This window comes from Xiphophorus hellerii, chromosome 1 (assembly GCF_003331165.1).
Source record: "Xiphophorus hellerii strain 12219 chromosome 1, Xiphophorus_hellerii-4.1, whole genome shotgun sequence".
NCBI classification, from domain to species: domain Eukaryota; kingdom Metazoa; phylum Chordata; class Actinopteri; order Cyprinodontiformes; family Poeciliidae; genus Xiphophorus; species Xiphophorus hellerii.
Window position 1 is genome coordinate 7,309,962 of NC_045672.1, and position 15,597 is coordinate 7,325,558.

Below are 15,597 nucleotides of genomic sequence, written 5' to 3' on the forward strand. Positions count from 1 at the left end.
AGTTGCATTAAAATGTGTGATTGTGACAAAATGTGAAAAGTTCAAGAGGAGTAAAACTTTCACAAGGTGCTGGTTAATAAATGCATCTGAGGAGGGAAAAACGAGTCACACACGACATCACAACAGGGGAGAAAACGTCGTCTTCCTTTTGTTTATTTCTTTACAGTACACAGACCGACTTGATATGTTTATCATTTCCAATATAAAACCAACTTTCACATTAAAATGTGCAAAAACAGACAACAAAATGTGCAAATTAAAGAGACAAAAAAAAAAAAATCATTGTTTTGAGACAGTTTTAAAACTCAAGAAGTGCAATCAAAACTGGTCATGCATCCTCACAAAAACATCGAGTAAAAACCTGAAACTACAAGGAAAATATGAACGGTCTGCATAAAAGATCTGCTATCAACATTTCTGACATGTTTTTGCTGCAGGTTGAGGGGGAGCAGATGTAAATACAAGGTAAAGTCTTAAAAGGACACCAGACAGTGGAGTTATTCTGGCACATTTAACCACCACAGACGGGGTTGAATGTGGCGGTTCAGAAACTTTACAGCACCGTAGTTGGTTCAGAGAAAACATCTGCGGAATGGTCTAGTCTGCCAAATACCATCGACATTTACAGGATGCTTGACGACTCAAAGCTCCACGTCCGACATCTGAAACCCAAGTTAAAAGGCAGATAAATTAAGAATTTTTATCTGTACTTCGATCAAAATAAGAAAAGTCCCATCTGTAAACATTAATCAGGACGAACAGTCAATAAATAAAAACTAAAACTTGACGGATTGCAGTTTGCGTGTGTTGACCAAGTGAGTTTGATTGGAGATCCTGGAGCTTCTCCTCCGTCCGCCGGTTCAGCTCGGGATCAGCGGCGCCGTCTCATCAGTTCCCAGGCTCCCGTTCACGTTCTGAACCGGAGCCTTACGGTAGATCAAGAACTGCACTGAGATCTGAGCGGCAAGGTTAAGGAAGTAAATGAAAGACAATTTAGTCTGGAAATTGTGATATTTTCCAATAATCCATTTGTTTTACAATACATATCCAGATGTAGAAATGACTTAAATTTCATACTTTTCTAGGCGACGTCATGGACCCCATATATTGGGTTTATAAATTGAAATCAGGCGTGTGTTCACAGTGCAGTCCAACACCAGTGCAGGTTGGAAATGATGGAGGTCTAAAAAAATGAGTAAATGTCAGTCACACCACTGACTTTTACCAATCAAGCAGCTGCAGATGACCCAGAACGCTGCTGCTCGCGTTCTGACTAAAACCAGGAAGATACAGCACATCACCCAGTTCTAAAGTCCCTACACTGGCTCCCTGTAGCTCAGAGAATAGACTTTAAAATACTGTTAGTTTACAAATCACTGAACGGCTTAGCACCACAATACATTAAAGATCTGCTGTTGTTGTATCAACCTTCCAGACCCCTAAAGTCTTTTGGTTCTGGTTCTGCTCTCCAGAGCCAAACGAAGAGAAGCAGCATTCAGATATAAAGATCTAAATAGCTTATCAAACCAACTTGTTGCACAGATCAGTGTGTAACTCAATTGCTGGATCCACTCAGAACTAATCTATGTGCTTCATGTGGGTGCATTAGTAGTTGAAAAAGAATTTTCCACTCATTAAAATGTTGCTTATTTTGGGCAAAGACTACAGCTTCATCTGATAAACACTAATAGTGAAGGTTTGTAGCAAAGCAGCCACCAGGGGGCGCTGAGGTAAGCCCTTTACTCCAGTTTCCCATAGATCTGGGGATCCAGTGTATTCGCTACTGAATATGTTTCAAACACAACCAGAGGATGTAGAACAGAAACTGACAGCCATCATCTCTACTTGGCCCATTGTGCAGCAGTGTCTCTGTTTTCTCTGTGGAAGGATACGATGAGGTCCAGGCTGAGCGTTCCGAGGCTGCCGATGAGCCAGGGGAGGTGATGGACCAGGTAGCTTTTCTCGCTCTGGCCCCTCTCAGGGTTCTTCAGTAAGACACTCAGGCCGTAGGTGGTGTTCCCCAAGATGACGAGAGCAAACAAGAAGTAAGACACTCCCTCCGTCGACTTCCTCTTAAACTGCGACGAGAAACGAGACGACCGCAAGGGAAGTGAATCATCTGAACGAGGGATGTGGAACGTTTTCATTTTCTACCTACTCATATTCATGTACACATTGTCACACAGGGAAGCAGCTCTGCTTTATGCTGGATTACATTCACTTCCACTTTTGCATTTTCAGTTAACAAGAACATTGAATCTGTCGTTTTTCTACTTTAGTTTCTTGGATACTCACAGAGAGTTCTTCAGTAATGTGTTGCTCACAGAAGATGCACTATGACATCCTTATCAGTACTTCAATGTAAAGAAAACTTTGACCAGTTCAGACCCCAACTGGTCTCTATGCATTCCCGCTTTGATCCTTCTAATTTACTAAAAAAATAAACTTTTCTAAGCAAACGTACTTGAACTACGGCTAATGGCAACGCTCTGCAAGCTGCTCTTTAGACCTTCCACAACGGTTCTTAATAGCATTGACTATAAATGATAAAGAACAACTTACGTTTTAAAAATAGATATAATAATAAATGCAGGTTTTAGCTCTTTTCCAGTTTTCTTCCATAGAATAATTACATTTAATTTGCACAGCAGAATGGCATTAAAATTACCCGTCATTTTTATTTACATCCATATTTCTCGTTCCTAGGCTGGAAACTACGTGCAAACATCAACATATTACGTTTCTGAACACGTTTTATGTTTTTCTTCCTACTAAAATCTAAAAACGGGGATAAAAATATTACTATTTTAAAACAACAGATTTTCTGCAAGAGGTAACAAAGATTTTAGGTCAGGTAATATTTGAGGCTCTAAATCCATTTTAAATAGCTCAGAGCTAAATAAAATTATGGAAAAAAATGGCACCTACTGACTGGTGACTGAGCACCCTCCCAATGATTCTTGATATTGCTGCATGTGCAATATATAATAAAACAGACAAACATTTATGTGCATAAACAGACAGACATTTCACTTAATAAATTATACAAAAAAATGTTAGTTCCACTAAAGCTAGCCCAGGTTCTTGCATCCCTTGGCTTCTGAAGAGTTTTTTGTTTTTATTGTAGTTTGACATTTTCAGGAGCTGCAGAGATAAACCGTCATAAAGAAAAAACGCTGAACTCTAATTTCATTTAATTGAAAGTCGACACGACGCGACATGGCCAAAACTGCAACGGCATGAAACGGCAAAGGGGTGAAAATGGTAAATGGCATCAACATTCCTTAAACGTTTTTGCAAACCTGCTTGTCATACTCACATTTGTGTGCATTTGTGGCAGTCTAGAGCAGAGGTAGAGGACTGATGACACCGACCCAATGGAGAAACCAACAATCTCTTTAGGGGTAAAAGGCTGGGGTAAAGCAGGACAGATTTAACGTTACCAATAACCAAAAACAGCCAGACAAAACTGGCAAACTTCATTTAGACGAGTAGACTATAGCAGGTCTGACCTGAATAGAGCTAGCATCAGAGGTTGAGAGCAAAGAGCGGCTCCTGAACCCAGAGAAGATCATTTCAGGTTCGGGGTCGACGCCAGGGCGGTGGGCCAGACCAGCAGTGAGACCCAGAACGCAAGAAATGCCCACGACGTTCAGAACTGTCCTCCCTGGTGAAGATGTGAAAGCAGAGGTCGACACAAGTACGGAAAACTGAAGCAGGTACAGAAACCATTATATCAGAGTAACGTCGGCTCACCGTTTACCAGTCAGAAACATGTAAAGCTTGCTTTCAGCACACAAGGATTTCAAATTTTGTTATTATAGCAAAATGTCTTACTGGGACAAAATCAATATCCAGTATTAATATTGCTGTAGTTTATTTCCATTTCTATGGAAATAAATATTAGTTCTTAATATCGGCCCAGTTTTATTTATTGGACCGTTACCAACATGTTGATAAATGACTACTGCTGGCCAACACCAACGTTAGAACCGATATTTTGCTAATCATTATTGTACATAAACAGTGTATTAGTGCTATCTAGTATATTTTATGTGTGGCTGCAGGTTTTGTGAGGAGCCTCAGGGTTTCCATGTCTGAACTCGCACTTTGTTGTTGTTGATGTTGCCGCAAACTTTGGTGTTAAATACGGTCCAAACGAACTAGACTCTATTTAAGAATACCCAATAGGGTAAAAACGAAACTTTAATTGACGAAAATAAAAACACTCACTGTGAGCCACTCTGTGTCTCATTTTGTAGTAGGTGTACATGGCGAGCATCAGCAGGTCAGCCAAGACATAATAAATCGCTGTGTAGATCTATATGACGAGGACAAACAGATACACACGTCTCAGGTGAACAAAAAACTAAGATTCCTATGAGCTCAGATGAAGAATATTCCATAACAATATGATTTCATGTATAAGAATGCAATATATGGTCATTTGTTAGCATTCTGGTGAAGTTATTTTTCTTATTTTAAAGGCAAAAGCCATAAAAGGTTGTTTTTAAAAAAAAAAAAAATCATGAATACTGAACATTTGACAAACTCGAAATAAAATATTTAAGTTATTTATGTAAAAAAAAAAAAAAAAAGATAAAATAGTAATAATAATAATAATAATAATCACCTGAAGTGGAAGCTGGTCAGCTAGAAAGGAGCCAATCAGATTGCAGGAATCGCCTCCCAACCACAGCAGCAGAAACCAAACCGACAGGGCACTGTCCATATTCCCCTTTTTACAGGAACTATAGTACTGACTGTAACCAGACAGAGAGCAGAATGAACTTTTAAGCCAATGACAATTAAGCAAACTGCAAAACTGACTAAAAGAGCAAACCCTTACGGAAGAGAGGACACCATGAAACAGACGATGGACAGGAGGCCCAGGCAGACGCTGGCCATGTCCCTCCCATCCTGGGCGCATTCCCCCAGGCCTTCCCAAACCCACCGGGAGCCATTCGGACACAACGAGGTGAAGTTTCCTGAATCTGTCCATCCGGGCGAGCTCTGGGTGAAGACGCTGCCTTTCCACATAGTCTGCCGGTCAAGAGGCACGTCTGTTAGTGAATACGAGAAAATACGTTTCAATTGTAGAAATGCACCGATTAAATAACCAGAGAGAGGAAAAACCTAAATCTTAGTTAGTTCTGATGGATGAGTCGCAGATCCAATATGGAAAAAACCTTGACCTTTCCCGCCCTCTTGATTCATGAACTGCTTATAAAACAATAACATAGTAATAATAACACAATCATGCTTAAAAACTACTTCAAACAATTCTGCATAAAAAGAGGAACAACACTGCTCCACCGTGATGAAAACGACTCGTAGCCTTTTGATCACTGTTTATGCAATTAATAAAAGGATATATTAAGTTCAAAACTCATTTTAATGAGTATAACGAAAGTTATTAAAATGAGTTTCATGACCTAAAATGAATCTGTCCATCCAGACAAAAGAGAAACCCAGAATGTGAAGGTCGTTTGAGGCATAATTTGTAATATTCGTGTAATTTCTTCCTTTTTGGCTGAATTCAAAGCTGCTGCCCCTATGGAAGAACATAAAGGGCATGTTTACTTTTTTAAAATGTTAAAGTGTTTTAAAAAAAAGAAGAAGAAAAACCAGGAAGGCAAGAGATAAAAAAAAGCAAAACAAAAAATTTGAATAGGCCAGAAAAAGTTTGCATTTTCGTCAATGTTGTTAAGTCTTCATAAAAAAAAACAAAAACCTTTTCTAAACAGATATTCAAGTAAAATACAGAAATAAACCACCAGACCTCAATGTGTCGCAACACTATAAGCAAGACTGACGCCGTCCTTTAAAGGAAACCAAAGCAAATAAACTGCTTCTCTCGGCCATGTGGCTCAAATGTCAACTAATTCTGATGAAAACCAGCAGAAAAACATTGGTAATGAATCTGAACGCAGGAGAACAGATGTAGAAACCAGAACTACCAGTAAAGGTTACACACCTATAAAGGTCGATACCAAAACAATAAACACGCTGTCTAGTAGCTACTGCAGAGGTTAGCAACAAAAGCTATCTACATTACCTCCCATATGTGACCAAACTGGTTCACCTTTAAGCCAACAATGTGAACATGAATAATATTTGGTGTTACACGCCTGTGGACTCGTTTCCACGGCCCGGAGGTTTGGGAACATACCGCGGAAGAACACGATAAACAACAGCAAAGGTGTTCCGTCCTCCCCACTGATTGGCTGATTTTAAAAACGTATCCGCAAACGTAGGAATGAGCGTAAGTGACTGTATATGGCAGGCCGTTTGAACATAAATTCGGTTTCGTCTGACTCTGTAATTACATTCCTAAAAATGCATCTTGACTGTCCGGAATTGTAATTTAAGTTATCTGCATTTACATTCTGACTGGTAAGAATAATAATTCAAGATATATCTTCAATTACATTTTGCCGAGTCAAAATTCCTTTCAAGATATCTCAAATTACGTCACTGGATCCGTCCTTTGAAGGGCCATATATCCGTAATTACAATTTAAGATATCTTGAACTTAATTATGACTAGTCAAAATTACAATTTTAGATATCTGAATTAAGAATTGCGTGGAAGCCTCTTTGTGCTGTCCAAACAGTTGCCTGCAGAATTTTATGCTTGCTGCACAAAATTATCTGTAAATGCCACAACCTAGAAATAGCTCGGCAATGTTGGATATGTATGGAGTGAAAATAGTCTCAAAATACCTGTGCGTGTGTAATACTGGGTTTGTAACTCGTGTAAGCATCTTTGTGTGCAACTTTGGATAGTTGTATCTGTGAAACGTTTTGTAAACCGTAAAAAGAAAATTTGTGCGCAACTCCAGGTACTTGTAAATATATGGTCACAAATATGAAGAAACTGCGAATACAAAATAAAAGTAGACACACAATTACAATTTCTACAAACGTTAAATTTCTACACTTAAACGTTTTAACTACAACCTCACAAACCTTCTCCTACGCCTGTAATTTTCCGTATTAAGAGTAGACTGTACAGAATACACATTCAATATATCAGTAATGTTATTCTGACTAGTCAGGATGTTAATTTAAGATATCTTAAATAGAAAAGCTGTGCAATTCAAGATATCTCTAATTCATTTGGAGATATCTGAAAAGGAATTCTGACTAGTCAAAATTACAATTCAAGATATCTTTAATTTAGTTTTGTCAAGTCTTTATTTGCTTTTAAGATATCTATCATTTACTTTTCACTAATCAAAACTACATTTCTCCTATCCAAAAATACATTTAAGATATCTTGAATTATGTTGTCATTCGAGATGTCTTTAGTTAGAATTATGACTAGTCAAAACTAAAATCGAGATATCTTGAATTTACTTTATGACTAGTCATAATTTTAACTGTAGATATCTGAAATGTGTATTTCAGTCAGTAATTCATTGTAGATATCTTGAATTGAAGTCTCCATACAACTCTATTTGACTAGTCAGAATGTAATTAGAGATATCTCAAGTATTTATTTTATCTAGTAAAAATATAATTAGAGATATCTTAAATCGTTAAAACATGTAGTCATAAAACAATTTATGATATCTGGAATGTAAGGGCGGTAAAACAGAATTTATGTTAAAACGGCCTGCCATACATCCCATAGAACGAGGCTTTGGTCTGAACAAAGCTCCAAACTACGATAAGGAAAAGAAAGAAAAAATCGCCACATAGTAAACATTTCTCAGCACATATGATCAACCTCATTAACCTACATTAACTCTGTAACTGGTTCTAAACCGATATGAACCTTTTTTTTCCTCGAACATTCCTCATTAAATGACAAACCTTGCCAAAGATTACAGAGCTGCGTTCGTATTTTCCATATGTTACTACAAAATGTCCCCTCTATCATGACCTGTCACGTAAATTACATTGAATTATGTTTATTATAATCTATTAAGCAATGTAGCCCTCAAAACAACTGGAAACCAAGTTGCGTTAAATCAGAAATGTAAACTTTGTAAGGTATAACTATATTTATCAAAAAAAACATGTGAACAGAGGAAAGAGAGAACCTACCAGGAAGGCTATTCAAGTCCGAAGCTGAATCCAAAATACAAACCGGTCTTCTTCCAATTGTTATTTTGTGGGTTTGTTTGGTGCTGGCCAGGTGTCAGCTGACCCGCCGCCAGACTGACGACTCAGCACCAAGTTCACTGAAGTCAGCACGAAAAACGGTTTTTTTAAGGTTTCCTGAAATCACGTGCTTCGTTCCGACCTTAACCCATCAGCCCCCAAAGAACAAAAACCGAACCCAGTCCCCCATAGATCCAACAGATGCAAATACGATCTTCTTATCAAATGCTGACTCAGCACAAACCCGCCTGTCGATCCTCCGTCAGAGAGGACCAGTGAGAAAGTCAGCAGAACGTTCTGCTGCAGCCCAGGAGGACCCGGAGACTTCTTGAACATAAATAATCTATTGCGGTGAAGAAAGTAACTAGTGGCAACAAAAACACAACTGTAAATATTTCTGAAAACAGTCTTTTACATTTTCTTCCCCCCACATTACAACTACAAAATGTGTTTTATTCGGATTACGGATTAGTCATATCCTCCACAAGTTTAACCAAATCGCAACAAGAAACAAGCCATTGTTGAAAGAAATCCGATTTGAAGTTTACCAAAACCCAGAGAGAGAGACACGGAAAACGTGGAAGGCAATTTCAATTTAGTAGTCGATTAATCGTTAGCTAGAGTACACGGATTCAAAGTCTTTTGCTGAAAAAAAGAGCAGTAATTAAGTCAAAACTGTACAAAATATTTATACATTTTAGATTAAAGATAAAAACGTGCTTTAGCCAAAACTGGCGTGGTTTAGTTTCAGCTTCACCTGTTCAAATACACTCGGCACATTCTACGTTATTGCATTTTAGGCAGTAGTTTTTATTTTCTTGATTAAAAATGGAATCGAGTTGGGGGTTTTTCGCATTGTTTAATATATTTCTAGTACTGTATACATTTTATCAGAATAAACATCAGAATAACTGATTACTAATATAATCGTTTGTTGCACTTCTTCTTTTGAGCTGCCATACTCTTTGTTTTTTAGTATCGCCACAGTAAGCTGGATTTGTTTGAACGAATATTGCCATTTATCTTCCGGATGTTGTTGTTGCACCTGCAGTAGTTAAAACTTAAGGAAACGACAACCTGCTGTACAAATATTTTCCTCTGCTGTGCTTCAAGAACAGGTTTTATTGACGCACCAAAACACCTATACTGTAGACTCTCTTATGTACACAACGTTTCCACAAAGTCATACAAATACTTAGTAGGCTCAATGTCAAAGCATAGATAATATACATCAAACAGAATAAGTCAAGTTAAATGTTTTTATAAAGAAATTGTTACAACTCTACAAATGCAAATGGATGATAGAAAACAAAACAAATCAGTTGGTAGCTACAACAGAACAAGAAGTCCTACTTCAAAAGTCTGTACAAGCGGGTCAGTGTCCATGAAATAGAAGATCCATGTTTACGCTCTCGGGAGGAAACAGAATAAAATATGGCAGAAGACTTGTAAATACTTTCATTCCAAGGCAACAATCTATTGAGTTGGTTTAGAAAACGTCATACTTTTTGTCTCCAAAATAACAATAATAAAAAAAAAAACAGGGGCTGGCAGATGAAAGGAAGACAGTCTTTTAACTTGTCGTTTCTTTACGCCGGGTTTTTACTTGATGTGAACAAGCTTGTCGTCCGTTTTCAACCGTTTGCGTCGAGGCTGAACGAAGTCCTCCTCGGAGTCCTCCGTGTCCACGTCCTCCCTCTCCTTCTCGTCGGAGGACCCGGGGTCCGGCGAGTCGGGGAAGTGTTGATCCGGGAATATGTCCTGCAGCTTCTCCTCAAAGTACAGGCTCACCGCCTTACCAGATATCGCCATCTCTGATCCCGCCTGTCGGAGGAGGAACAGTAGGAGGAGGAAGAGGTCGGAGGAGGAGGAGAAGAAGAAGAGCGTGAGGAGTGACATAGAGAAGGAAAGGTGTGAGTACCGTTGAGTGTGGGCGGGATAGGGGAAACATGAGTGGGTTGGAGGCAGGAAGAAGGAAGAGGAGAATGAGGAGACAAATTAGATTTGGTTAAGACTCCTGGTGGCAAAGCGGCCCCAGCTCAACCTTGCTGTACAGAGCGAGGATGTCCTGCCTTCCGGTCCCACTGTGGCTCCATGAAACATCTCCGCTAGTGACTAACAGGTCAAAGGGGCCGTTTTCAACAACACCCACCGAAACAAACAAAAGAAAAATCTATTCCATAAAACGAGATTTCCAGGGTTGCGTAAGAATGTAATGAACATGGCTCAATGAAGAGCTTTTCATTAAACTAAATAAAAGCTAACCTGCATTGATCAGAGGTAACATGAAACTTGATGTTGAAAGCCTCAACACTGCCAAAGATAAAATCTGAAACAAATCTACACCACTGATGTTAATGAAAACGGTTTTCACTGTAAGTGTCCCAATACAATATTTTTTTCCCTTCTAATACGATGCAGACGTCATCGTTTTCAGTATTGGACGATACCGATACCAATGTGACATAGGCACGAATGATGTACACCTTCTTCTGTAGAGTGGAACTTTAGAAAAGGCTTCAGAAAGTGACATTACTCAGAGAACAATAGTCAGAAGCGATAGGCATGAGAACAACTGACCCATTTATTGTTGGTGTGTTTTCAGGATGTAAGTGCTGCTGGATAGAAACTGGGACAGAATGAATGCTGGAGCGGAGATTTTAGATACTTGTTTATTGGATGATACTGGAGTGAATTCCAATATCAGCATTAGGTACCTGTATCATGCATGCACTAAAGCACATCTGCTTCCAACACTATTTTGAAATACAGTACAGTCAAACTGTACAGAAGGCTTTTTTATTTAAATACTTACTGTCAGAAAGGTAAAGATCTACATTCTTCAATGAGCACATACAGAGACTGGCGTCTAAAATATCACTTGTGTAGTTTTGTTTTTTGCTTCAATATATTAAAAGAGTCCTGTAATGTCTGCTGTCTCTACTCTTAATACGGAAAATTACTGGCCCCTGCATCAGGGGCCAAACCTTTGTGAAACCGGATATCAGGAATTGGTCGTATAATTCTGATCGGTGCATTTCTACAGATTTCTTTCTCCATTCCTCTAATGTCTTTTGTGCCGTTTTATTTAGGTGTATTCACAGTAAACCAAGATATTTCTTTAAAAACTGAAACTGCTTCGGTAAAAACTGTTACTGGAATAAACTGCTAACCGTGACAGAAGCAGAGGATGCTAGTTCTTCTATTACTCCGTTTTACAATATTTCTTTGACTTTGGTCCAAGGCAGTAAAATGAACTCAACTGGAAATAACATGTCAGACAAAAACAACCAAATAAACCCAAGACTGACAGATCCTGCACCAATACTCCACACCCTGGACGCTAAAGGAACATTTGCATAAACAGCATACTATCTCAAACTTTTCTTAGTGTTGATAAAACTAACCATTTATACACGTTCAGTCATTTTGCATATTTAAAACCTTTTTTCTACTGTGTAACTTTAAGTCTTCTATGCAAGCCTTCTATTTTTGAGCAACTTGAATGAGGCAAGCACTCAAACCGCCTTGAGCAGCTCATTGCAGGTCGACCCTGAAAGTTAATAAAAGCTCCTTTATGTTAGTAACGTAAAACAGACTTGTCCCAAATGGTTAGTTTCTTAGATGTGAAGTCTACATTTGTTTACGATATTAGTTTGCTTTAAGTCAGTGAGCTTTATAAGAGCATCTTCTGCCAGCAGCATATTTTCATGTTACACTCATCTGCTGTATTAAAGCCAGCAAAATATAAAGTGAAAGCCTGAATCTGTAAGTGAAAACAGTCACAGAAAAAGTGAAAGGAAAGCAAACTTAGTGACCCGTTTAGCCACTTATTGAGAAATAAGATCTGTGTCAACCAATTTTCAGCATTGTTTTTTTCTTTTTTAAAGGTGTATTGAATCTAAAGGCAGCTGCTAAGAGCTTCACTCGGGGCGTTTCCGCACATTTCTTGGAGCCTCAGTGGGAGGGAGCAGGAGATAGGTGCCCCATTTGAAACGGCTTACCTGGGTATTAATCTCTTTCTCCTCATCATAAACTTGGATTATTCGAGACATCTAAAGGGGGTAATAACATTACAACAAAGACAGTGAAGCAGGAGGAGGAGAGAAGAATTCATAGCACAGGAAAGTTTAGTTCATAACAGATAAAGGAATCTGTTTCTTTTAAACTGTGCTCAGTTAAATCACCCAGTCAAAAAAGTGCATCAATTAACAGCAAGTGAAGGTGGCAAACGACAAACGGAGAGCATGGTCGCTTGCCAAACTTTTTCCCCTCTGTATACGTTTCACCATGTTGTTTTCTGGTCCAAATAATATGCATCCAATCGTCTCTTCAGCTTTACATGATGTTTTTCCTCAACGAATAAATACCAGCATGTGCATTTCATAAATACCTACAATAAATATCATTTAATAAATACCTGGAAACCTTCCTCTCTTATTAAGAATATGGATGTTTTCTCTCGCAATGAAAGCTTTTTTAAACAACCGTGTGGTTTACCGGTGTGAAGCAGTGGCAGAGCGGTGTTAGTAGTGAGTGATGGCAAATGTGAAGAGAGGAGGAGATGCCTTTAAACTCCACTTGACAACAATTAGTGCAAGCGAACAAAACTGCAAGCATCACAACCAATATGCCAGGTTCAAAACGTGGTTAAGAGTAATGAGCATACAAGTGCATCTCTTTTTGAAATACCATCGGAAAGTTAGTTCATAACGTGACATTCCCTTGTTGCAGAGATGAATGGTGATAGATTAATTTGCTTTTGTCAGTTTTGAAGATTGTGGCCAACAGATGATGTTAAGCCAAAAGTTAGATCCTCTGGAAACTGATCAATACAAAAAAAGGAATATGGAAGTGTTGGGTTACAGCCTACACAATCCTGTTCGCCCATTGATAAAGAAGCTATAGTGGCATATCAAAGCTAAATTCATGTAAAAGTTTTGTGGGAGAAAACTTTTCTACCACAAAAGTAGAAAAGTGTGGTAGAACATAAGTAGTAGAAGTAACTGCTGAGTTTGGGCTCCTTGGAGTCCCACAATGGCTCTTTTTAACTTTGACTACAGAATTAAAACAAGCCAGTTAATGTTTCTAACTTTTGATATCTTAACAATGAAATGTTTTTCAGTTTATTTCTGCAATATTTGTCCTGAATTTCCACAAAGAACAACACTTAAAAGTCCTAAGTGTTGTTAGGTCTGTTGTCATTAGGCTGGAATCTGAGTTTTTCTAGTTTTGACATAATTTTCTATCCTACAAAAAAAAAAAGAAGAAAGATCCCTATCCTTTATTAAATTTTATGTTTATTTTAAATCCTAAAACTAGAAATAAAACGATGGATCATTAAAAATGACAAATTTCTAATAGTAGATATTTTAAAGCAGCGGTGCCTGCTTTAATGGCCGTGGTTCATTCATTAGCTGTAACCAACAATCGTCTACATTAACACTTGAAATATATAAATGTGTGTTTATGAATTTCTCTTTTTGAAATGAATTATTAAAATGTACTTTTTTGACTATATTCCAATTTTATGGAGATGCAGATGTACCCTTTTAATGGCTTCAAAATAAAGTCGACCAGGTTAAATGCAAAATAAAAATAATATGAATGAGCAGGTGGTAAAAAATGTGGAATCGCTACTCTTGGATGGTAATAAATTCAATCAAAAAAATGAAACCATAAGCAGCTTGAGGGAGAGGTGAAATCAAGAACTATAAAAAAAAGAATACATTTGATGTATAGATTATATTTAAAAGTCAAAAGAGGAACTTCTCTTTTAAACTACGTCTCAGAGTAATAATACAAAATGTCCTCATCACTGCTTCCATGTAGCCCCACTCTGCTTTTATTTACTTAATATATTTAGCTTTCTTCTATGTAACTAAATGCTCATTACAAGTTTAAATGAATGAAATAAACGCTACAAATATGTAATCCTGTTGATCATCATCTGAAGTCAACCTCTATGTGTTCATTACTTGCACCTGCTTTATACATCTCAAAAAACTTAAATATTGTGGAAAAAGTTCAATATTTTTGTCGCTCGTTTCAGAAAGTGAAGCACATACCCAGCTCACCTGTCAGCCATGAAATTAGTTGGTCATGAAAATTACAAGAAACAAAGGCTCAAAATATTTCACTATGCCTAGCAAAGCTATATAATACGAGTTTTACTTTCTGAGTTGAGTGACAAAAATGTTGAATCTTTCACAATTTTAACTTTTATTTTAAAGAAGTTTGTATTTCATATGATACGGAACGTTTTTAACTTTGTTGTTTTTGGTGACACTTCTCTTGCTTTTGACCTATTGCTCCAACTGTAACTGAAGGAGAAAATATATTTTAAGGAATTTCATAAGATTACATCCAAGAGTGGAGATTCTATATTTTCCAATAGGATTGCATAACGTCCGTGTACAGCAGTGTGACTTGTGTCTGCATGCACAATTTTAGTCACTGCCATTCCCCAAGCAGGTTGAAGACTCATGCTGCTCACCTCGTTGTATTTTGCACAATTTTTGAAGATAAGGCGCATGTCATTCACAAAGTCCTGTATGGTCTTGTAATACTGGGAGCTTCGCAGCTGCAGCTTCTTCTTCACCTTCTTTAGGTCCATGGGCTGCTTAATTATCTTGTAGTAGTTGGGCACCTAGATCCAAGGACAGAGGTATGTTACATACTGAAATATTTCAAATAAAAAACAGTGTTCATAAAATCGAGGTGTAGGCTGGGGAATCTGGGAAAATAGCACAAATGTAAGATTTCTACTTCAGATTGTACACAAGTAGAGTAAATAAGTACAAGGCACAATGTCAGAAAAACATCCAGTTATGCCACCATCTTGGTCACTGAAAAAATAAGTTTGTTATGCATAAAGGGGAGTTAAGAGACCGTCCAGTTAGCTAGATGCATTTTATTTAAGCTAAACGAGTTGGACTGGATTGTTTACCTAAATTTATGTTACGGAAGAAAACATATTTAGTTAAGAGAGATAACCAGAGGATGGGCTGAAGAAAAAAAACAAAAAAGAGAGACATTGGTCGTACAAATGATCCTTGATGATCAATTATGAATTGCTGAAAGAAGTACAGCAAGCAGTGAAATATTTGTACATGTTGGGACTACAGATGGCCACTGTGTTTTAGTTAACAGTGTCAGACTCAATGCCTGACTAGAAGCTCTGGTTACACAGATTGATGTTCTCATTCACAATAAATCTGTTTGTGTGTCTGTGTACATGTTATGTGCAACTGTAGACATGGAATCATGATTAAGTGGGGCCCGCACATTGGCTCAAACCCAGGGGCCCACGCAATCCTAAGTCCGGCCCTGCTGGGATGCCAATCTCTACTGTTTTTGTCTACTGTGAAAAACAGTAGAGATGAATGAAATTGTGCACTAATAAGTTAAGCGAATTAAAGCAAAAACTATTTAGTGATCATGAATGTGGTCACTGCTAATATAAGTAAAATATTTGATGTAATTC

The 15,597-nt window shown here is 37.8% G+C and overlaps 2 protein-coding genes across 4 annotated transcripts in view; both read right to left on the bottom strand.

The window, feature by feature from the left end:
* Positions 1-126: 126 nt before the first annotated feature.
* slc66a1 (solute carrier family 66 member 1) lies at positions 127-8,363 on the bottom strand. 3 transcript variants are annotated; one of them, XM_032570088.1, is made up of 8 exons: positions 8,055-8,363; positions 4,850-5,043; positions 4,634-4,763; positions 4,234-4,321; positions 3,513-3,667; positions 3,320-3,412; positions 1,893-2,078; positions 127-956 (listed from the first exon to the last, which is right to left on the bottom strand). In XM_032570088.1, exons 2-8 carry the CDS (start codon positions 5,038-5,040, stop codon positions 861-863), a joined length of 939 nt encoding a protein of 312 aa, XP_032425979.1. In that variant the 5' UTR covers positions 5,041-5,043; positions 8,055-8,363; the 3' UTR covers positions 127-860. The 3 variants fall into 3 exon arrangements, with proteins under 3 accessions (XP_032425979.1, XP_032425970.1, XP_032425962.1); XM_032570079.1 differs by having other exon boundaries at positions 4,850-5,063; XM_032570071.1 differs by lacking the exon at positions 8,055-8,363 and adding an exon at positions 6,059-6,179 and having other exon boundaries at positions 4,850-5,063.
* Positions 8,364-9,200: 837 nt separating this feature from the next.
* trim33 (tripartite motif containing 33) overlaps positions 9,201-15,597 on the bottom strand; it is a 33,393-nt gene continuing 26,996 nt past the window's right edge. The window contains 3 exon segments of the mRNA XM_032570059.1: positions 9,201-9,935; positions 12,116-12,166; positions 14,608-14,760. Coding sequence (XP_032425950.1) covers positions 9,714-9,935; positions 12,116-12,166; positions 14,608-14,760 — 426 coding nt within the window. The 3' untranslated portion in view covers positions 9,201-9,713.

Bases quoted from the DNA above. Each gene is read 5' to 3' on its own strand.
- slc66a1 (XM_032570071.1), bottom strand. From the start codon at position 6,170: ATGTTCCCAAACCTCCGGGCCGTGGAAACGAGTCCACAGGCGTGTAAC. The intron at 4,322-4,633 runs GTGATTATTATT...CTCGTCATATAG, and splicing joins CTGACCAGCTTCCACTTCAG to ATCTACACAGCGATTTATTA. The intron at 2,079-3,319 runs GTGAGTATGACA...TTCTCGTCGCAG, and splicing joins TGCCACAAATGCACACAAAT to TTTAAGAGGAAGTCGACGGA.